Here is a 24683-nt window from a genome sequence, read left to right as displayed (position 1 = left end):
GTTAAACCACAAGCATCTATATCCTAATAATCCGTTCAAGATGGCTTTCCCATCTCCCATTCTGGTTGTCTTGCTCACCCTAGCGTCATGGGTATATTCATCAAGTAGTTAATCCCAGAAATTATCTGTGGCGTTAATTTTAGTTTATTATCATTTTATCATCATTAATAATAATAATAATAATTATTATTATTATTACTATCCTAACCTTGATAGAAAATGTCAAAACGAAGTGGAAACAGACAGGGGTACTTTTTGTGACTCACTACCAAAGCTTTTGTGTAGTCTTCTAGTATGTACACTTCCCTGGATGTTAGCATTTTAGTGTCTACTCAATAAGAATTGCAAAACAGGAGAAGCAGTTTCATCATTGCTATTTCCCTCCCCTCATGCTCATTCTCCTTTTCTCTTAAAAATTTTTGTTTTCTTTTAGAAATTGGGCGAAAGACTAAGCAAACTTCGGATGGTGCGGGAAGCTCCCTCTGAATGCATCTGCCCTCCAGGTATGTGAATGGTTAATTTCTTTTTGGAGATCAGCCTCTGGAGGGCTTATCCATACACTATGATGCCTGCTGTGTTTGGAATTAAGAAAAGCTGTCCTGTATTTTCAAGGGAAGGCCGGCTGGGAGTCATGGATTTCAGTGGGTGTTTTTAAACCTGCAGTGTACATATACCCTGGCCTCAAAGTTAACTTAGTCCAAGTCCAGCAGAAATGAATAATACCCTTTTGTTCATAGCACCGAATCCTCATCAACCCTCTGTGAGGCAGGGAGGGCGGAGAACCAGAGGTGCAGTATTAAGTGACGTAACTCTTATGGTGTAATGGTCAGGTAAAGCCAAGTGAAGGGGTGAAAAATAAGCATGTGAATTTGGCCAGGTAGACAAGTAGGGATTAGTAGCCAAAAGCTCACCTCTTTCTCAAAAGATTTTTATTTGCTTGTTATTCCACATAATTGTATTTGTACCTCACTTTCCGGGTGCAGGTATAACCTCATCCCAATGCTGGCAACTTGGTCACTGTCAGAGAGAGAGAGAGAGAGAAAGTGGGTGGGTGGTGGGGTTAGAGGGGGGAGGATTCATGGAAAGAAATGATGGTCTCCATTGATTGCAGCTATTTGGTAATTTTCACCCAGATGAAGAAACAGAAAAATCTCAAAGAAATTTGAACATACAACTAAACACAGGTCTTTAGGTGTAAAGCAGAGTGGGTGTTTTATCATTCTAATCCACCACATGATCTCCCCCTCACCAAATAGCCAAATAACTGAGGCGAAAGTTTTGGTTTGAGTTACTGGAATGATTACCTCGGGACTCGTGAGTTTATGCATTGAAACTGTATTTGTATACAGTGGAGAGATCAGTAGGAAATTGTGATATTCCCGTATTTTTCTGAGATGCTTGACAAATGTTGGAGCTACCCACTCACATACTGTGTGACAGTTGATTATTTTACTGACTCCCCCAGTCATACAGAACAGCCTCTCACCTGAAGTATGGCCTCCCTTTTAAGCATACTAATGCTGTTCAAAACTCTAAATGTACTCTTAATTAGCGTTTCAAGTTGTGACTGAGAAATGAGACTGTGTAGTTGTGGAGGGGTTTTTCAGAAGGTCCCAGGATGTTAGTGAAATTCTCAAGCAAGATTGGCCCTTCTCATTACACAGGCATCAATGTTAATTTAGCCGATTAGGTGGAAAATTAGCCCCTTCTCCTCTGTGTTGTAGACTGACAGTGCCTTGGAACCAGCAACCAGGGTTTGGAAGCTGAGGGGTGTGGGAGAGGTTGGGCGGGGGGGGGGTGGAATTATTAAAAAGGCTTAATAATAATTGTTATGCGCATACTGTGGACCACATACTGTAGAGAAGCAGCGTGGTCTAGTGGATAGAGCATGGCCCTTGGAGTCAGAGGACCTGGATTCTAATCCCAGCTCCGCCACCTGTCTGCTCTGTGACCTTGGGCTAGTCACTTCCTTTGTCTGTGCCTCAGTTACCTCATTTATAAAATGGTCATTTAGACTGATCCCTATTTGGGACAGGGACTGTGTCCAACCTGATCAACTTGTATCTACCCCAGTGCTTAGTACAGTACCTGGCACATAGTAAGCACTTAACAAATATCGTAAAAAAAGACCAAGCACTGTACTCAGCACTAGGGTAGATACAAGATAACCAGATTGGACACAGGCCCTATCCCATATGGGGCTCACAATATGAGGGGGAGAGAATGTACACTGAGTCACCATTTTACAGATGAGGAAACTGAGGCTTTGAGAAATTGAGCAATTGTCTTGAGGCAGCACCAAAGACTGCTGCCAGTGCAGTGCTTCCCCTCACCCAGTTTTCCAGACCCCCATTAGAATGTGTGTTCTGGAAAGCAGAATGTTGGTAGTGAGGTTCTAAAAACAGGAATTGGGAAATGCAACCTACCCCTCTTCCCGGTGACACAGTAAGGGGAAGTTCTGCCCCAGGTCCTCCACAAGCCCAAGGGGTCCACCTCCACCCCTGGGGCATTCCTGATACCTGGGAGATCCAGTCCGACCTCACTTGGGAGTAACCTGCCTTGGGGAATCCTGCATCTCCAGTCGGGCCTCCCGAAGTCCCTTGAGAATGTTGAGAATCAGGGGCAGAACTGGGGCGAAGCAGTGGTAGCCTCTGACTCTATATGGTAGGTCATTCCTGGCTATTCCACACCTGATCATTACCAGCTCAAGGGAGGATCTTGTCAATTCTCCAAGTCCAGCCACAGACACATCCAAGGAGGTGGGTTCCCACCAGCACCCATGGTTGGATGCTTTTATAGCTTTCTTCATGAGAGTTCACAAAATTTGTATCGCTTAAAGTCCGTTAGACTGTAAGCTCCTTGAGAGCAGGTCATGTCTATCAACTCTTTTTTATTCTCTGAAGCTCTTATTACAATGCTCTGCGAACAGTAGACTGTAAACTCCTTGAAGGCAAGGATCGTGTCTGCTAACTGCATTGTACTTTCTGAAGCTCTCAGTGAAGTGCTCTGCATGCAGTAGAATGTAAGCTCCCTGAAGGCATGGATCATGTCTACCAGCTCTTTTTCACTGCACCCTCCAAAGCGCTTAGTACAGTACTCTGCATGCGGTAAACGTTCAGTGAATACCATTGATTGACTGGTGGATTGACTAAAGTCGGTGTTCTCTTCATATGACTAGAATAGCTGGGCCTTCCAACTTACTGATTTTCGAACCCAAATGGCAAGCTGGCTGAAACGGGCACTTTTGTTTGCAAATAACTGTCTGGATTATTTGTGTTGAACGAGGCCATTTTGAGTACATAAAATCCGAGCAAGGGTTCCGGGCAGGCAACCAAAATTCTGGGTTATTTTGAACGTTTCCATCATGCCCCAGGTGGCTCCCAGATGAGTCAATGAAAACAAAAGGTGGTGGTGAGGCGGGTGATAATAGTTCCATACCCATAATGCATCTGCCTGGCGTAGACTGTGGCCATCTGTAAAAGATTGAGAAAAGACGTTTTTGACTGGTGGATTTAAAATCTCGATACAAGTAAGTATCTCCAAGACTGAGCCCTAGGTGAGACAGGAAATGTGTCTAACCTGATGATCTTGTAGTATTATATTAGTACAGCACACAGTAAGTGCTCAATAAATACCATTGATTGAATGCAATTCCCATGTTCCAGGAATACTGGCTGCTCATGGCTTACTTGAGAAGCAGCATGGCATATAGTGGATAGAGCCCAGGCTGGGAGTCAGAAGGGCAAGGGTTCTAATCCCGGCTCCAACAATATCTGCTCTATGACCTTGGGCAAGGCACTTCACTTCTCTTTGCCTCAATTACCTCATCTGTAAAATGGGGATTGAGACTGTGAGCCCCATGTGGGACAGGGACCGTGTCCAGCCTGATTTGCTTATATCCTCCCCAGCACTTAGTGCAGTGCCTGGAACAGTAAGTGCTGAACAAATACTGTAATTATTATTATTATTACTCGCCATAAGCAAATCCCAGACAACCTTCCTGACTTCTTCCAACTGTTCTGCTACACTCACTGTTGGACTCAGGAGAATGAGAGCAGCCATGCTCACTGAAATCATTTTATGAGTCCTGCTGCTGGTGAAAAATCTCAGTCAATCAGTGTTACTTATTGAGCACTTATTGAGCACTGCACTAAGCGCTTGAGAGAGTACAGTATAACAGAGTTGATGGATGTGATCCCTGTATACAAGGAGCTTACAGTCTAGGTGGGGAGAGAGACATTAAAATAAATTACGGATGTGGAGGTAAGTCAATCAGTTGTTTTGAATGCCTATTGTGTGCAGAGCACTGTATTAAGAGCTTGGAAGAGTACAGTATAATAGAGTTAGTAGGCATGTTCCCTGCCCACGGTGAGCTTACAGCCTATAGACACTGAAATACACTGAGACTATGCTCATAAGTGCTGTGGGGCCGAGGTTGAGGTGAATAAAGGGTACAAATTCAAGTGCAAGGGAGCGTGTATTGTTTTTTCCCCAGTGCTTAGAACAGTGCTCTGAACACAGCAAGTCCTCAATAAATACCATTGATAGATGGGTAACTCTCCACTTCCTGTGACTTCTAAACATAGCTTCAAAGCTAGTTTCCATCACATGTAACAAATGTCACAGATAGAATGTTTAAAAGTATTAATTGTATCTATTGCAAAAGGCTCCAACAAATTGTGCAGTTTGTAATCTGTTTATTTCAGCTTCAGAGCCAATTTTTTCATAAAGTCCATTATTGTAGTTTAATATTATATGTTGTCCTCATTTGAGATTTGCTCGTGACAAACTTCAAAAGCCTTCATGGCATTGACTATTACTCCTTGACTTATTCATTTTTCTGTTTTTGAAATGTGGTCTCACATCCCAACCATGGTGCAAATCATTTGGAAACAATATGGAATGCCTTTGAAGTGATATACAGAGCACATAAAAACATACAAAATGGAACCTGAAAATGTCACCACTCTTCCAAGAAAATCCTGATAGTTTCAGCTGCAAGTTGAACTGAGTCAGAAGGCGAGCTCACATAAAAAGCTGTGGAATTCATAAAAATCAGGGAGTCCCAAACTTCTTCTATTAAGATTCCTTTTAAGAAAAACCAACTGAATTGCACGGATGTCCTCTTAGACAACTTTATTTTTTGTAGAGGCTTTTTCAACTTCACAGTATCTCTAAACCCCAAACAATGAACACCTTCCAAGTCCGCCTTTCTCCTGAGAATATCCCTTCTAGAATATTCTACCTTTTATTTCTAGAAGTAGATTTTATCCCACAGCGGAACAGGAGGAGGGGTGCTTCTGGTCCCAGATAAAAGAAGAGACTTGGTTTCAGATAACTGATCAGTAGTATTTATTGAGCCCTTATTGTGTGCAGAGCATTGTACTAAGCACTTGGGAGAGTACAGTATAAGAGAGTTGGCTGACACTCTATTACATCAGGAACCAAGAACAATAGCAGGCTAGCCCAGAGGGCGGTTCCCCTAAAGATTTCTCCCCACCACACTTCCATCCATACTTTTAAGATTGACTGTGAGCCCCATGTGGGATAGGGACTGTGTCCAACCTGATTAACTTGTATTTACCCCAGCACTCAGAACAGTGCTTGACACATAGTAAATGCTTAACAAATACCACGGTTATTATTATTATTATTATTATGCAAATCAGTTGCTTCCCATCAATAATTTATTTTGATGTCTACCTCCCCAAGCAGATTGTCAGTTCCTTGACTGTACTCTCCCAAGCTATTAGTGCAGTGCTCGGCACAGAATAAATGCTCTATAAATACTCTTGATTGAATGATTGAGAGGGAAGGGGGACAACATGGAAAAAACACTGTCTTCCTGATCATTCCTGACCTGATTGAGGTTGCTTCTACTGTAGTGCTTAGTACAACAAATACCAGAATTATTTTGACAGATTCCCAACTCCCTGACTTTCCTGTCACAGAGCATGGAAGATCCCATTTTGGAGAAACCCTGGTTCAGAGATGGGGCTCTATAAGGGTCATGAGAGCCATTTAAAGGGTCATGCCCATGACATTGAACATGCCTAGCTTGGCTCTAGCTGGGATCATTCCTAGCAGGCTTCGGTGCGCCATCTTGGAAGATGGAAAGTGGAAAACTGAGCTGCTGCACAGAAGGAGGGTGGATTACACCTATTTGCCTGTGGCAGTAGAACAGTGTCAGCCACACACATTCGGAAGGCGTTACTATACAAAGTGGTGCTTCCTACCTCTCTTCGCTCCTCTCCCACAACAACCCAGCCTGCTCACTTCACTCCTCTAGTGTCAACCTACTCTCTGTACCTTGATCTCGTCTATCTCACTGCCGACCCCCTCCCCGTGTTCTCCCTTTGGCCTGGAACTCTCTCCCCCTTCATATCCGACAGACTGTCACCCTTCCCGCCTTCAAAGTCTTATTAACATTTCATTTTCTTCAAGAGGACTTCCCTAACAAAGCCCTCATTTTCCCTACTCCTCTCTAATCCCAGCTCCACCACTTGCCTGCTGTGTAACCTTTGGGCAAATCACCTAGCGACTCTGTGCCTCAGTTTCCTCATCTGAAAAAGGGGCAATCCTGTCCCTGTTCTCCCTCCCCCTTGGACTGTGAGCCCTTTGTGGGACTAGAGACTGTGTCCATCCTGATTACCTTATGTCTCCCTCAGCGCTTAGTTATGGTCCTTGGCGCATAACAAGTGTGTTATGTAACACAATTATTATTAGTAGTAGTATTAAAGTTTTACATTGTCTGGGGAGAGAGAGGCCAGGGTAGATCATTTATAATTATTTATAAGATGAGAAATCTCATGTTTTAAATCAAATTACAGCCAAATGAGTCTGACCTTACTAATTGTGAAATATCAGCTGCTTAACTGTTTTCTTCTTTTCGCAATTAGTGGAGGAAATTTGAGACCCTTTTCTGACCACTAGAGGGAGCTCATAATATTCGTTGAATTCTATAGAAATGCATTGAGAATTACACAGAAAAAAATATTTCAGAACCCTGGCTAACAAACTCAAAAGTTCATTCCAAGTGCATGGATCTGCAGGTAAACTCGATTAAAAAGCACACTTCGTTAAACTAGGGCAGAACTTTGAAGGTACTCTCTTCTCCAATTTTTCCAAGTGGACCCAGTTGAGCACATCTCATTCATTAATCAGCTTGTTCCTCACATTGAATACTTAGTTAGCTCCGTGGTCTGGGGGCTAATGTTTTAGGAACCATTTCTTGAGAAACAGCAGTGCCTAGTGAAAAGAGCCCAGGCCTAGGAGTCAGAGGACCTGAGTTCTAATGTGGCTCTGCTCCTTACCCGCTGTGTGACCTTGGCTAAGTCGCTTTGCTTTTCTGGGACTCAATTTCACCATTTGTAAAATGGAGAGCCAATACTCATTCTCCTTCCAAGGACCATAACTTAGCTTATTAGTCCCATGTGGGACAGAGACTGTGTCCAAGCTGATTATTTATTATTTATTTTATTTTGTTAGTATTTTTGGTTTTGTTCTCTGTCTCCCCCTTTTAGACTGTGAGCCCACTGTTGGGTAGGGACTGTCTCTATATGTTGCCAATTTGTACTTCCCAAGCGCTTAGTACAGTGCTCTGCACATAGTAAGTGCTCAATAAATACGATTGATGATGATGATGATGATGATTAACTTGTATCTACCCCAGTAGATACAAGCAGTGTGGCCCAGTGGAAAGAGCATGGGCTTGGGAGTCAGAGATCATGGGTTTTAATCCTGGCTCCGCCACTTATCAGCTGTGTGACTTTGGGCAAGTCACTTAACTTCTCTGCCTCAGTTAACTCATCTGGAAAATGGGGATTTAGACTATGAGCCCCATGTGGGACAACCTGATTACCTTGTATCTACCTAGCGATTAGAACAGTGCTTGGCACATAGTAAGCACTTAACAAATACCAAAATTACTATTATTATTATTATTGTTATTACTGAGTATGTTGCTTGGCATCTAGTGAGCTATTACTATTGTTATTATTATTGTTGTTCGACCCCTGGGGTCCCCATGAGGTGTCAGGGAAGTCCTGTTGTACTTTGGGTCCGAGTGACTTCTGTTACTGTCAGTATTTCTCCAGTATTTCTTCCCATGGGCGTCAGGTGGCTTGACTGCAAGTGTCGACTATGATTCTGTGTTCTTCCACCAGTGCCATTACTAATAATAATAATAATAATTGTGGTATTTGTTAAGCACTTTATGCCAGTCATTGTTGTAAGATCTGGGGCAGATGCAAGATAATCGGGTTGGACACAGTCCCTGTCCCACATAGGACTCACATTCCTAAGTCCCATTTTACAGATGAGGGAACTGAGGCCCAGAGAAGTGAAGTGACTTTCCCAAGTTCACACAGCAGGCAAGTAGCAGGGCAAGGAATATAACCCATGTCCTTTTGACTCCCAGTACCAGGATTCCCTGCCTTCGGGAGCCTCTTCTCTCCTCCTAATCACTGCATCATCTCCTCCTCCTCCCCCTTCCCTTCAGCCCCTCTACCCTTCCCCATTACTCCCCATTTTATGGATGAAGCAACTAAGGACCAGAGAAGTTAGGGAACTTGCCCAAATTCACCCAGCCAAGAAAGTGGCAGTCAGGATTAGAACCCAAATTCTTTGATACCCAGACCCGAGCTCTTTCCAATAGGCAATGTGATGGGCTTCCAAGGAAAAGATTAATATCTTTGTTGGGCAAGCAATGGCACTCTGTACAGGAGCTCAGTAAGAAAGCCCTCTGCTCTCAGCTGGGGATGGGCCAATCGGAAGACCTGGCAGCTATAAATAAATCAAGAGTTGTACATCATGGGACGTGTCGAGTCTGCCCGAAGGAACAGCTGTGGACAGGACCCATCAGGAACCGTGGTGTGTGTGGCTGTGTCAGCCTGCACATGATGTGGTTATGGGGGAGGATGGGATGGCCCAGATTGACCCCCCAAAAGGACGGGACAGTCTTTTAAAAATGGGTTGGGCCAGCACAGTGTCGGACTGAAGCCTGGGCAGTTGGGCCATGTGTCAGAACCCTGGCTGCAAGAACGAAGGCAGCAGGAGGAGACGCTGAAATCCGTCAGATGCCGTGACGATCAGCAATGGGTACCGAAAGCTATAAATAAAAATAGCAGCCGATGATAGCATCCCGGGTTTGGATGTGACTGTAGCTTTGCCTTGAAGGTCTTCCTTACGTAATTAGTAGAGAAATAAATCCATGTTTACTTCCGAGTCTTCCGTTTCCAGTAACTAAGCCCCGTTTATGATTCTGTTATTAAGATGGATCTTCTTTGATTCTCAACGTACCCGAGACTTTACTCCTTTCAAAAAACTTCGGCTTTAAACTTGGCACAATTTGACTCCAGATGAGTTTGAACTTGGCTTTGAGGAGCTAAGGATTGGAAGTTGGTTGCATTTATCTTGGCAGTAGTAAATCACTGGATGCTATCATTTCATAACTCTCCTTGACATAAAAAAGGGATTAAGCTGTGCATAGAAAAAAACATGCCTTGGGTTGGCATTATCATTCATGTTGTTGAGAGAATACCTTTAGCATAAGGTCCATCTGAAAACAGTTGGGCAGTCAATTAATTTTGACATCATTTATACAGAGAGTCACCTCCACACTTCAGTACCATTAAGAAACTCAAACTGGGTAAACATCAGCTTGTTATTTCTCAAAAGATGGGACCCAATTCCTTAAGGTGATGGTGACACATTTGGGTTCCTATCAACCTTTTTCCTTGGTTCTTATAAATCAGGAAAATGTTGTAGTTTGTGTGTGTGTGTGTAGGGGGGAGTTCTAATCTCAGCTCTGCCACTTGCCTGCCATGTGACCCTGGGCAAATTGCTTCACTTCTCAGGCCTTAGTTCCCTCATCTGTAGAAATGGGGATAAAATATCTGTTCTTCCTTTCTCTTAGACTGTAAACCCTGTGTGGGAAGGTGGAATGTGTCTGACCCAATATTATCTTGCATCTACCCCAGTGCTTAGTACAGCACTTGGCACATAGTAGGGGCTTAACAAATATCACTATTGTTGTTGTTATTATTAATTATTATATAGATGGGGATAATCATGAAGAAGTATGCTGAAATGGAAAGTGCATTGGGCTGAGAGCCAGGGACCTGGTTTCCCTTACAGTTGATGGGTGAGCTAGGCGAGTCACTTCTTTGTGCCTCAGTTTTCTCAACAGTATGATGGGAGTAGTAAGCATAACAGATTCCGTAATTTGCCATGCCCTACCTCCCAGGGTTGTGAGGAATTGTCAGATAGTTGATGTGCTTTAGGGAAATAAAAGGCACAGTTATGATTACTCCCTTAGTGTGATACGAAGCATAGCTTCACATGGCCTCATATTTCTCCACTTCCTTTCAAGGAAGGGAACAAGTTCTGCAAGCTATCTCTGTAATCTAGTTAAACTTTCACCTGTCAAGATGAAACCCTTATTTATCAGATGACCTTTCCCAGTTATGGTACAGAAGATGCGTTCATGCCAAGCTCTTCGTCAACACTAAAACTTGGCAACGCAAACAATACTTCTTTATTTTTATCTCTGGAGAGAAGGTGGCCCAGTATGTAGAGAGTTGAAAGGTATTCTCCGTAACCCTTTGTAAAATGAGAAATGGAAAGTTGGGAATTTTTCTTCTTTTGTTTTTCTCTCATTCCTCTCGTGGTTCAGTGGAAAGAGCATGGGCTTTGGAATCAGAGGTTGTGGGTTCGATTCCCGGCCCTGCCACATGTCTGCTATGTGACCTTGGGCAAGTCACTTAACTTCTCTGAGCCTCAGTTACCTCATCTGTAAAATGGGGATTAAAACTGTGAGCCCCACGTGGGACAACCTGATTACCTTGTATCCCCCCAGCGCTTAGAACAGTGCTTTGCACATAGTAAGTGCTTAACAAATGCCATCATCATTATTATTATTATTATTATTATTATTATTATTATTATTATTATTATCTGACTCCCCCTCTAGACTGTACGCTTGTTGTGAGCAGGGAGTGTGTCTGTTACAGAGTACATTCCCAAGCGCTTAGAACAGTGCTCTGCACACAGCAAGTGCCCAATAAATACGATTGATTGACTTACTGGTATTTTATTAAGTGCTTAGTCTGTGCCAAACATTGGGGTAGATACAAGAGAATCAGGTCAGGCACAGTTCCTGTCCCACATTGGGGCTCACAATCTGCAAGGGAGGGAGGTTAAGGTGTTCTATTGCCATTTTTCGGACTTGAAAACTGAAGCCCAAAGCGGTTGTGAGAGGGAAGAGGACAGAGAGAGGGGAATGGGATGGATTTGAAGAGAGCTTTGAGCCTGCATATCTAATCTTTCAATTCCTTTTTGTTTCCAAACAAAACAAAAAATCTTACTTGGTCTATGCTGCTTTGATTCAACTCTCCTTTTTGACAAATAAAAGTTTTCATAAAAAGCAGAAGATTTCAGAGTTATCAAACTATTGCCCAAGATGGAAAAATATCCTTTTAGGCCTTGGAAAGTTCAGGTTGGCACTTGGGGATTCCTGGTTTCTAGGGATTTTACTGATTGTCCACTAATAGCAGGTACTGGATGTTGACAGGTTGAGAAAGTTGAGGCCAAGATAAATAGCAGAACCTCTTGGGCTTGGCACCAACAGTAAAGTGATCCTGTCACTTTACACTGTGACTGTGGAAATTTAAAATCGACTAATTGGAAATAACGGGCTTAGAGCCCCTTTTGCTTTAACTGGAAATAACCAGAGCCTCTCCCCTGAGTTCGTGAATAAGAATAATAGTGTTATTAAGAGCTTACTTATGTGCCAAGCACTGGAGTTGCTGTATGTCACATAAAAATATGTAGTAAATATATATTATATATACACACACGTCACAGTTCCTCACCTTTCCCTTCTTCTTCACTCCTAGCCTTCTACTCATATCTTTCTCCTAGATGTAATTTATGTTCATGTTTGTCTCCATCATAGATGTAAGCCCCTTTGTGGGCAGGGATCAGTTGATTGATCAATCAATGGTATTTATTGAGCACTTACTGTTTGTAGAGCCCTGTACTAAGCTCTGCAGAGAGGACAATATAATAGAGTTGGCAGACATATTCCCTGGTCACAGCAGCTGACAGTCTAGAAGGTTACATCTACCATCTCTATTGTCTCGTACTTTCCCAAGCGCTTGGTACAGTGCTGTCCATCCATTTATTCACTTGTATTTATTGAGTGCTTACTGTGCTCAGAGCACTGTACTAAGCGCTTGGGAAGTACAAATCGGTAACATATAGGGACAGTCCCTACCCAACAATGGGCTCACAGTCTATCAATCAGTGGTTTTTATTGAGTGCAGAGCACTGTACTAAGCACTTGGGAGAGTACATTATAACAGAGTTGGTAGGCTCTCTGTCCATAAACAAACTTACAAGACTAAAGATCTGCACACAGTAAGCACTCGATAAATACCGTGGATTGATTGATCGATTTGATTGTTACCCCACCCCATCAGATCTCACTCTTAGACGCTTTTAAAAAAATAATCCTGTAGTGCCCATCCCCAGGTTTCTTTCCTGCAGATGGTGGCTTCAAGACATCATGAAATTGAAATGCACTGCACTCCAAAATGTGAGCCCTCCCCATGAGACCATCTTACTCAAACAGCAGTGGCAAAGGTGCCAGAAGTTTGAACAGATCCAAGACCACATGTGGATGTAGGGAGTGGAAAGGGGGACCTGAATGTAACTGGGAAAAAATGTAAACAACTTGAGAGCCAGCACACACTGGGTGTATATACAGGATAATCCACAGCGAAAGCGCCAGCCCAGTTGAACCAGATCCTTCCAAGGCATGTCACCTAAAGAATCGGACCCATAAACCCTCAGAGACAGTTAAGGACAAGCCAGGCAAGCACAGGTCTGGGAGGTGAAGATTCTTGCCATTCTGCCATTCTGGTGGGAGGGGAAGAAGGACAGGGAGAGATGACTTAGGAGACGCTTACTATGTGCCAAGCACTGGAGTAGATATAAGAGAATCACGTCGGACACAGTCTCTGTCCCACATGGGTTTCGCAGTCTAAGGAGGAGGGAGAACAGGCTTTGAATTTTACAGATGGGAAGTTGAGGCCCAGAGAATAATAATAATAATAATGGCATTTGTTAAGTGCTTACTATGTGCAAAGCACTGTCCTAAGCTCTGGGGGGATACAAGGTGATCAGGTTGTCCCATGTGGGGCTCACAGTCTTAACCCCCATTTTACAGATGAGGTAATTGAGGCTCAGAGAAGTTAAGTGACTTGCCCAAGGTCACACAGCAGACATGTGGCAGAGCTGGGATTGGAACCCAGACCTCTGGCTCCCAAGCCCGTCCCCTTTCCACTGAGCCACACTACTTCTCTAGAGAAGTTAAGGGACTTGCCTATGGTCCCACAGCAGGCAGGTGACAGAGTTGGAATTAGAACCCAGGTCCTCAGACTCCCAGCCCTGGGCTCTTTCCAACAGGCCATGCTGCTTCTGGTGGGATCTATGCATCATGTTGTTCTCCCTGGAGACAGCTTGGGAAGGTTGGATTTCAGGAAACCAACTTTAAGGATGCATTTAGTAATAATAAAAATAATAATAATAATTGTATTTGTTAAGCACTTACTCTGCCAGGCACTGTACTAAGCCCTGGAGGTGATACAAGCAAATCAGGTTGGATACAGTCCCAATCCCACATGGAGCTCACAGTCTCAATCCCAACTTTGCATATGAGGCAACTGGGGCACAGAGAAGTGAAGTGACTTGCCCAAGGTCACACAGCAGAAAAGTGGCAGAGCTATTTAGCACATGGTAAGCGCTTAATAAATACCATTGATTTATTGCAGATGGGAAGCACCGAGATTAAGGCAATTGGTAATTTATCTTTATATTTTCTCTCTTTCCTGGTTCGAGTCCCCACTCTGTCGCTGGCTTACTGTGTGACCTGGGATTAGTCATTTAACCTCTCTGGGCCTGAGTTTCTGCACTTGTAAAGTGGGGATAATGTAGGTTGTGGACAGAGAATGTGTCCGATCTCATGTCTACCCCGCTGTTTAGCACATGATAAGCGCTTAATAAATACTATTATCATCATCATCATCACCATCATTCTTTTTGTAACTGTGCTTATTCCCCTGAATTGTTCAGCTCAGCCTTTCCGTAAGCATCCTGGAGAAATTTATGAATGAGTTTTCTGCATTCTGTATATGACTGGTTGGCTGAGCAATTTTTTTCAAGCGCGAAAGGAATTTGGTTTCCTTAAAAGCAATCACTGTCCTTTTTGCCCTTATCTTGTCCTGTAAATACCAGGGGTGTTAGTCTGGGAGGATTTTTGAAGTTGGTTTCTGGCTAATGTCAGAAACTACACAGTGGTAAAACCCCAAATGGCAAAGTCCACATGTGCTTTCTAAACCAAAAGACCGATGCCTGATCTCTTGTCCTTGTAAAATAAGACACCTATCTGCTTCAGGCATCACAATCTGCCTGGCTGGATTTACACTCCTCGGGGAAGCATTTGGCCATGAATCAGAAGGAACAGTTGAGAAGGCTTTGGCTCTCTGTCCATCCCTCGGCATTCCTGCCAGGAAAAAAAAAATGAATTGAAGTTTGAGGTCCGAAGTCCCAATCCCAGCTCTGCCAGTGATTTGCTGAGATGTGGCCTGACCCCTCTGTGCCTCAGTTTCCCCCTGCCGGGGATGTGACAGTGCCTGCCTCATATTCATCACAGTGTGGCCTAGCAGAAAGAGTTCAGGCCTGGTGGGGGCAGAGGCCCTGGGTTCTAGTACTGGCTCTGTCCATTGCCTGCTGTCAATGTGTGGAAAGTCACTTCACTTCTCTAGCCCTCAGTTTTCTCATCTGTGAATTGGGAATTCAGTGGCTGTTCTCTGTCCCACTTAGATGGTGAGCCCCAAGTGGTTCAGGGACTGTGTCCAACCTGATGAGCATGTATCTACCCCAGCACTTAGAATAGTGCCTGACACGTAGTAAGCATTTAACAAATATCTTAATAATAATCACAACAATGGGGCTTTTGAGCTGGCATTTGGAAAGCGGCCTCCAGAGGGGAAAGAGCCTGAGACAGAGACCATAGTATGTTGGCAACGAGACCAATTTATCAGGTGAGAATGAATATGTCCCCAGAGAAGTTTCTTCCCACAACTGTGCTCTGCCAGACTCAAATTTGATGGGGCAGGGAGCAGTCTGATTAGTTTCCTTTCTGACTTTCATTCATTCATTCAATCAATCGTATTTATTGAGCTCTTACTGTGTGCAGAGCACTGTACTAAGCACGTGGGAAGTACAAGTTGGCAACATATAGAGATGTTCCCTACCCAACAGCGGGCTCACTGTCTAGAAGGGGGAGACAGACAACAAAACAAAACATATTAACAAGATAAAATAAGTAGAATAAATATGTACAAATAAAATAAATAAATAGAGTAATAAATACGTACAAACATATATACATATATACAGGTGCTGTGGGGAGGGGAAGGAGGTAAGGCGGGGGGGATGGGGAGGGGAAGGAGGGGGAAAGGAAGGAGGGGGCTCAGTCTGGGAAGGCCTCCTGGAGGAGGTGAGCTCTCGGTAGGGCTTTGAAGGGAGGAAGAGAGCTAGCTTGGCAGATGTGCAGAGGGAGGGCATTCCAGGCCAGGGGGATGACGTGGGCCGGGGGTCGACAGCAGGACAGGCGAGAACGAGGCACAGTGAGGAGATTAGTGGCAGAGTAGCGGAGGGTGTGGGCTGGGCTGTAGAAGGAGAGAAGGGAGGTGAGGTAGGAGGCGGCGAGGTGATGGAGAGCCTTGAAGCCAAGGGTGAGGAGTTTTTGCCTGATACGTAGGTTGATTGGTAGCCACTGGAGACTTTTGAGGAGGGGAGTAACATGCGCAGAGTGTTTCTGCACAAAGATGATCTGGGCAGCGGCGTGAAGTATGGATTGAAGTGGGGAGAGACAGGAGGATGGGAGATCGGAGAGGAGGCTGATGCAGTAATCCAGTCGGGATAGGATGAGAGATTGAACGAGCAGGGTAGCAGTTTGGATGGAGAGGAAAGGGCGGATCTTGGCAATGTTGCGGAGGTGAGACCGGCAGGTTTTGGTGACGGATTGGATGTGAGGGGTGAACGAGAGAGCGGAGTCGAGGATGACACCAAGGTTGTGGGCTTGTGAGACGGGAAGGATGGTAGTGCTGTCAACAGTAATGGGAAAGTCAGGGAGAGGGCAGGGTTTGGGAGGGAAGATAAGGAGTTCAGTCTTGGACTTCCAGCTCATCCCATAGAGCTAAGTGGAAGACCCCGGGCCTGGGGGTCAGAAGGTCTGGGTTCTAATCTTAGCGCTGCCACTTGCCTTTAGCGCTGCCACTTGCCTACTGTGTGACCTTGGGCAAGCTACTTAATTTCTCTGGGTCTCAGATCCCTCATCTGCAAAATGGAGACTCAGTACGATTCAGTGCTAGCCCCATATGGGACTTCATTACCTTATGTCTATCCCAGCGTTTAGTTCAGTGCTTGGCACATAGTAAGCGTTTAACAAATACCACAGTTATTATTTTTTGAATGAAGTGAATACCTTAAACTTTTCATTTTGTAAATGCATTGGGTTTGGCAAAACATCTACATGTGCCTTTACCTAACTCATTTCCCCCCAGTTTTAAAATGCATGTCTCTCTCCCCAAAAAATCAAATTCCAGGATTTCTGATTCAGTGCGACTTAATGAATCCAAATGTTTGGCTGTCAGGCTTTGATATCCAGGAAATGCAATTGGCTGCTTTTGTGTAGTTTCCATTTCCAGCTCCAGATCTGGGAATTGGGATCCAGCAGTGGCATTTATTGAGCACCTATTGAGTGTTAGCTACTGTACTAAGTACCCGGGAAAGTGCAACAATAGCAAGACACAAGTCACCTGCCGTCAAGGAGCATACACTCTAATGGAAGGTACTGACAATAATTATAGATAGTAAGAGCTAGAGAAAGAATGAGGATGAAGCAGGCTACACAAACACATCAGAATAAAACAGTTAAACAAATAACAGATAAACATATGAATAGCGCTATACACACGTTCATGAGGAATGGGCTGGAAAGAGCGTAGACCTGGAAGCCAGGAGACCCAGGTTCTAATCCCAGCTCTGCCATTTGTCTACTGTGTGTCCTTGGATAAATTACTTTAACTCCTCTGGGTCTCAGTTTCCTAATCTGTAATACAGAGATTCAGTATCTGGTCTGCCTCCCTCCTGCCCTTGACTGAGTGTTGTGTGGGGCAGGGACTGTGTCTGACCTGATTCTATCAACCCCGTAACACCTAGTACATTGCTTAGCACACAACTACAGTAATTATTGGTAATTATTACTCTGTGACTTATCATCAAGATTAAGTCTGGAGCCCCTGGACTGAGCTCAACACTCAGAATCTGTCAGGTTCAGCTTAATTCCAAACTCAACATTGATCTCTTATTCCGCCTGTTTGCCAGATCAGAGTCCTTAGTTTTAAAAAAAGGTGTCTGGGGCTTGCTCATTTATTTTTTTGTTTTAATTGCACAAGGGCAGGAGGCTCTCCATGTGACAGCATTTAGCCCTGCCATGGAAATTACAGCAAATATGTTGGAAAAAGCCTAGTGACGACACCACTGATCATTCCACTTGGGCTCCAGTGGTGACCAAGAGCCATTTGGGTTGAACCAAGACCAGATGTTTCCACCTGATTCCTTACCAGAGTTTGAGGGTGATTTGTCCTCGATGCTATCCTGTGCACAGGCATCAGAGCTGAGCGTCAGCGACATGACACAAATACCAGTATTATTATTATTGTTATGACTGGCATCTGGCCAGTTTAAAAACAAAAAGAGATGGAATGTGGGTGGGAAAAAATATTGGCTGACCTACTGGGGGCAGATAGAGGAAGCGTGGTGTGGCAGGGAGGGACACAGAAGATGCCTATCCACTTCCCCGGCTTTTGGTGGTCCCTTTCCACATAGGGGCCAGGCTAAGTGGATGGCTTAGTCTAGTTTACCTGGGAAGTAGAGTGGGCTAGTGGAAAGAGCCCAGGCCAGGGAGTTGGAAGACCTGGAATTTAATCCCAGCTCTGCCACCTGCCTGCTGGGTGACCCTGGGCAAGTCACTTGACTTCTCTGGGCTTCAATTTCCTCATCTATAAAATGGGGATCCAATACCTAATCTCCCTGCTACTTAGACTCTGAGGCCCATGTGGGCCGGGACTATATCTGACCGGATTGTCTTGTATCTCCCCCAGTATTTAGTACAGTGCTTGGCATGTAGTAAGTGCTTAAAAAAATACCAGGTTATCAATTATCATTACTAAGCACTCAATAAATACCATTGACTGACAGTTTCTGGGGAAGTCCCTGGCCAAGATGTTTGCTCCATTTTCCAGATGAGGAAATTGAGGCCCAGAGAATTGAAGTGGCTTTCCCAAGGTCACTCAGCAGGTAAGTGGCAGAACTGTGATTAGAACCCAGGTTCTGTGCCTCCTAGGCCCTGGGCTCTTGCTCAGTGAATACCACTGATCGATTAGTTCTTCTGTCAAACAACCAGAGTTTTCTGGTGGGGAAACCCTATCTGAAAATGATTTGAATGTCTGCCTCCCCTTCTAGGCTGTAAGCTCCCATCGGGCACATCATTTACTACTGACTCTATTGTCCTGTACTCTCCCAAGCACTTAGTACAGTGCTCTGCACACAACAAATACTAAATAAATAACATTGGTTGATTGTTCATTCGTTGTCATATTCACTGAGTGCTTACTGTGTGCACAGCACTGTACTAAGTGCTTGAGAGAGTACAATATAACAATAGACACATTCCCTGCTCACTGTGAGCTTACAGTCTAGAGGGAGCTTATAAGTACCACTGATTGATTGTGGTTTGAAACTCCACATTCTTCTTTTTAAACACTTGATTTTTTAAAATTTGAACTTGACGTCATCCAAGTTTCATGACAGAGGTTTAACAGGCGTAGTAAAAGGCTAAATGTACTCCATAAACTGTGGGTTAGAGGCACATAATTATACTATAGAACTGAAGGATCTGTATGTCCCAGGGGTCATTCCCTAGAGGAGAACTAAGGAGTTGGAGTCTGGGAAGTGTGTTTGCCACATTGTAAAAGCAAAATTTCTACAAGTCATTCATCACTCCAGGGATTACGTTCCCTTGCCTGAGGAGTCGGATTCCCATTTGACATGCCCTTTCGTTTGGTAATGAACATAATTACATGCAGTGGTAAAGTGTGACAATGAATGGAAGATGAAAGGAAGGAAACTTGAAGTCATCATTCCTGGTGCTCCCAGGGACCATCTTGGAATTAAACTTCCAGCTCCTACCTGATCGATTGTGGAGCTCAGGAGCAGCTGGCTGCTGGGGTCCTACCAGGACCCCCCCTCAAATACTCAGGCATGCAAATAGGGCAAGAACAAGGCCCTTTTAGGGCATTTTGGAGTTCCATTTTGGGTGGTTCTGATGGTGGCTTCTGAGTTGACTAGCAAAAACTCCCCAAAACAAATGAAATGTAAGCAGTTTCTATATTTGGGGTTGAAATGGGGCTAATTCAATGAGATACAATTGCCCGGGATATATAATTAAAATTTATTTGTGATACATATAAAATAAAAGTTAGGTTTTTCTCTAATTAAAATATGTGTTTTAGCTAGAGAAAAACCTTTGCAAATTTGAATTTTATGAATGTTATTTATTACATATTTAAATATCTACATAGATATATATCCAATACCAATCCTTTTCCTGGTTCATTGCCTTTGGTTCTCCTCTCTCCTGCCTAGAACTTACCCAGAATAAACCATTTATCCACATTGTCCAATTTCATTTCAAATATTGAAAGCATATTTTAGTTCTCAAAGGGCAAAAGGCATCTTCAACTAATTAACTATGAATGGTTTTAATTTAATACAACCTAAGAGTCCAACTCATTTTTTTCCTGCTCTTAATTGCCACTTTGACAAGACCTTTCTCTCTCTCTCATTTTTTTGCCTTCAGCTTTCATGGGGGGTTTTGGGGGGGTTGACCCAAAATGAATATTAACCCTTGCATAATCACCTTCAGAGTACAGACACTGAATTCAGAATGGAAATGGAGTCGCCAGTTCATTCAACCATTCAATGTTTATGGGAATCACAGATGTGAGGGATACCATTTGGATTGTTTCCAAAATGTCAGTTTCCCTCCAGAAGCCACATTTGACCCGTACTGGAACTGATGTAGGTACCTGGTTCTGTCTACCCACCAACAGGCTTGAACAGAGACCAAACCTGGGTTCTTATGCCGGCTCTGCTGTGTGATTTTGGACAAGTCACTTAATTTCTCTGTTCCTTAGTTCCCTTATGTGTAAAATGGGGATGAAGATTGCGAGCCCCATGTGGGACAGGGACTGTGTCCAACCTGATTAGCTTGTATCTACTCCAGCCCTTAGTATAGTGCCTGGCACATAGTAAGCACTTAACAATACCATAAAAATAAAAAAAAAAAGTGTTCTGCAAGAGTTAACCCTGCCCCAGGGCACGCGGCTCCCTGCCGAGATCCCAGCTTGCTTCGAGCAGTCCAGCAAGGCTGCAGTTTGTCACGAGTTTTGTAAGCAAGAATGTGGGTGAGGTGTAAAGCAAGTGCTGGACTTAGCCTGAAGCTCAGTGGACTTGGAGCTGGCTCTTAAGGGAAACTTCCAGGAATTTTTCTTTCACGTCTCCCCCTGTAGAAGGTGCCAGGCCACAGGAGAGGATGAATCTTGGTCTAAGTGGCGAGCTCTTAAAGGGCTCAGCCAGTTTTCAACTGCAAGATCCAGGGGCCAGGAGGGGCCGCCAAGGGGCATATCTTGGAAATCAACTACAAATATTTATTGAGTGCTTACTGTGTGCAAAGCACTGTACTTAAGTGCTTAGGAAACTGCAACACAATATAGCAGACACATTCCATGCCCTCAATGAGCTTACAGTCTAGAAGGGGAGACAGATATTAACATAAATTATGAATATGGGCATAGGTACTGGAGGGCTGTGGGGATGAATAAAAGGAGCTAATCAGGATGATGTAGGAGTGGGGGAAAAGAGGAAAGAAGGACTTAAATATGGCATCTCATTTGCAGATTCATGTGGCAGAAACCAGTCAGATGTGGTTGAGCCACAGATCCTTAGTTTTTTCCCTAGGAAGGACGTTTAGAGGAGGAAAAGGCTGTTTGGATGGTCAAAGGCTCTTTGAGGGGCAGCGTGGCCTAATGGAAAGATCTGTCAATCAGTGGTATTTATTGAGCGCTTACTATGTGCGGAGCACTGTACTAACTGCTTGGGAGAGTACAGTGTGACAGAATTAGAAGATATGTTCCCTGCCCATAAAGAGCTTATAGTCTTAAGGGGGAGACAGACATTAAAATAAACAATTTATAATTATTTATAATTAAATTAATAATTTATAACAAATTATAATAAATCATTTAAAATGAACAAATATATATGTATAGTATTTGTTAAGAGCTCATATGTGCCAGGCACTGTACTAAGTGCTGGGGTAGACCCAAGCTGACCAGGTTGGACACAGTCCCTGTCCCAAATAGGGCTCACAGTCTTCATCCCCATTCTACAGTTGAGGGGACCGAGAGAAGTGAAGAGACATGCCCCGAGTCACACTGCAGACATGTGGCAGAGCCGGAATTAAAACTCAGGTGCTCTTACTCCCAGGCCCATGCTTCTCAGCATGATCCAGTGGATTTGTGACTGTGGGGGCCTAACAGGCAGATTCCAGTCCAGTGGGGACTCCCTTTGTAGGGAAAACATGTGTTTCTGCTCAAGCCCAACACATTTGTCAGATCTGATCGGATCTGATAAGAAGAGATCCAAAACATCAAGTCATTAAGTATAGGCAGTTAAGGGGCACAGAGAAGGAGATGAGGGAAAGATAACACCCAGAAGGAACATCTTTCATTGACTCAATCAGTGGTATTTATGGAGCGCTTACTGTGTGCCGATCACTGTACTAAGCGCGTGGGAAGCGTACAATACAACACCGTAAGCAACTTGACCAAGAACACCCAGTAGACGAGTTACAGAGATGAGATTGGAACCCAGGTCTAGAGTGGAGAAGCAGCTTGGCCTAGTGGAAAGAGCACAGGCCTTGGAGTCAGAGCATCTGAGTTCTAATTCCAGCTCTGCCACTTGGCCGCTGCATGACCTTGGGCAAGTCACTTCACTTCTCTGTGCCTCAGTTACTTCATCTGTAAAATGGAGTTGAAGACTGAGAGCCCTGTGTGGGATAGGGACTGTGTACACTATAAGCAGATATTGGAAACAGACATATAACTAAGCTTTTCAATCCTCAGAGAACGACAGCTTATCTTTATTATACAAGATTCGGCAGAGGGTCCAATAGCAACCATTTTACTAATTGTGTAATTCAGGAACTTGGGTTAAACACTGGTTTCTATGCAAACCTCTGGGGCCTTAGGGAGAAGTCAGAGCTTTTATAAAATTGCGATATGGTGGTTTCACATTCCTTGGTTCTTGGAGATGGGGCATAACAATAATCAAATATGCTCAGGGCAGAAAAGTCAACTGGGGGAAAAAAAAAGATTCCCGGTGACACAGACATATCTTCCCTGCCCAGCGGAGGGAGAATTGTATCTTTTGTATCTGTATTGTTTCCAGATTCCCCCATCCTCTCTGTTTGTTCAGAGAGCTCTTTCTTTTTTCGAGATTGCATCCTTACCTGCTCTCCTGTGATTATTGCTTGCATACTCATTTCCCCTAAAGCAGGCATTCTTACTGTATTTGAAAGCAAAAGGGCTCACCTACACCCTGCTTTCTGTAGCATTAGCAGTCTGTTCTGGATTTGGGTTTCTCAGCACTTCCCAGAACAGCAGTAGCAGCAAAACCGTGTAATACAGTTAGTGTTAACCTCAGGGCTTCTTGGGAAGCATCACTGGCCAGACTAGAAGAACGTGGATCCCCTCATGTACATGAACTGCAAACATTTGGGGGCAGAGGCATAATATGCCCAGGGCAGATTTGGGTCAAAAATAGAATTTTCTCCTGGAAAAATGATTTGGAAAAAAAAACCCAAATACAAACCAAAAATCATTGCTCCCACCAGACTCCTCCTAGAAGTGCAAGAGAGAAAAAACACTTAAGCAGGATGAGATAAGTGGAGAGAGAAGGGTTTTTTAAAGCACTCCCTGCCACCCCTGAAGAGTTGCTCAGTCAACTCCAATCACTCAGAGGATTGTTGAGAGCGTTTATCTGACTTCCTCCTGTTCTCCTTCCCCCACATCACCTCCTAACCCAGCTCAAATCTGGAAGACAGTTTTCAAACATTTGTCGGAGAGAAAAGAAAAAAAACTTACTAATCAGTAATACCCGAAGCCTTCAAAGCTTAACATAGCTTTTTTCTTTCCTCAGTCAGATTGTACAGTCATGAAAAGGCAGATCTCTCACTTCAGAGTCTGTTACGGTGATGGGCGGTAACTGGTGACAGACATCTCTGGGTGTTCATTTGTGAAAATTAATTGATCTTTTACCAAGAAAATAAATGCCCAGATGTCTCCATTTCCAGTCAGAGAGATGAGAGTCAAAATCAATCAATTAATATTGAGCACTTTCTCGGGTCAGAGCACTGTACTCTGTGCTTGGGAGAGGACTACAGAGTTAGTAGACCTAGATCTCTGCCCTCAGGATGTTTATAGCCTAGTGGATTGTAATCTAGTAGATTAACACTCAATAGAGTAATAGAACACCAACATGTAGATTGACTTCTCTACATCTCAGTTTCCTCATATGTAAAATGGGATTAAATAACCATTCTACCTCACCCCAAGTGAGTCAGAGACTGTGTCTGATCTGACTGTGTAGAATCTCCCCCGAATGCTTGACACACAGCGTGTTGAATAAATATATATTCTGTATTTTACATATTATATAAATTCCACCCTTTACATATACATTATATTAAATATGTGTTTATATATGTATATGTTTACATGCATATGTATTTTATATATGTGTGTATATATGTATACATGTGTGTGTGTGTGCGTGCGCATGTGTGTGTGTGTGTGTGTGTGTGTGTGTGTATATATATCCATGATTTTTCTACCTCATCTGTAAAATAGGGATTAAGGACTGTGAGCCCCATGTGGTACAGGGACTGCATCCAACCCAATATGCTTGCACCCACCCCAGTGCTTAGTATAGTGCCTGGCACATAATAAACACTTAAGATGTAGTATAGTAATTATTATTGTCATTCACCCAATTTGTTGAAGATTCTGGCCATTGAACTGGGCTTTTTATTTTTTTGTCTGAAGAAGGAGCTACTCTCAATTAACTGAGATCCATAGTGAGGCATCAACGGTATTTATTGAGCATTTACTGTGGGCAGAGCGTTATACTAAGCGCTTGGGAGAGGACAACACAACAGAGGCACCTGCCATTCCGTCTGCAATGAGTTTCTCTCTTCACTCTTAAAGCCAGAGCACGTAAGGAGCAGTCAAAGCCAGAGAGAGTCAGTTCACTCTCTTAATTGGAGGGTTGGCGAATGCTTGAATGGCCCCCACTCAGGACTCATGTTGTAATGTGATGACATCAGAAACTCCCATCCCAGAGTTTCCCTGCTCCAAAGGGTTGTTCTAATCCCTCACCTCGTGCTCTGAGATTAATCCCTCATTAATCAGCCTTTCCCGTATTGAACC

At 43.7% G+C, this 24683-nt stretch overlaps 1 protein-coding gene across 1 annotated transcript in view; it reads left to right on the top strand.

The window, feature by feature from the left end:
• Nucleotides 1-24683, top strand: part of COL23A1 (collagen type XXIII alpha 1 chain) — a 234410-nt gene that overhangs the window by 10709 nt on the left and 199018 nt on the right. The window contains exon 2 of the mRNA XM_038771580.1: nucleotides 434-503. Within this exon, the coding sequence (XP_038627508.1) occupies nucleotides 434-503 (70 nt within the window). The remainder of the gene's footprint in view (nucleotides 1-433; nucleotides 504-24683) is intronic.

The sequence above is a fragment of the Tachyglossus aculeatus genome, chromosome X2, assembly GCF_015852505.1.
Source record: "Tachyglossus aculeatus isolate mTacAcu1 chromosome X2, mTacAcu1.pri, whole genome shotgun sequence".
Lineage (NCBI taxonomy): Eukaryota > Metazoa > Chordata > Mammalia > Monotremata > Tachyglossidae > Tachyglossus > Tachyglossus aculeatus.
Note: the sequence above shows the minus strand (reverse complement) of the source record. Positions and strands in the feature narration are given on the sequence as shown.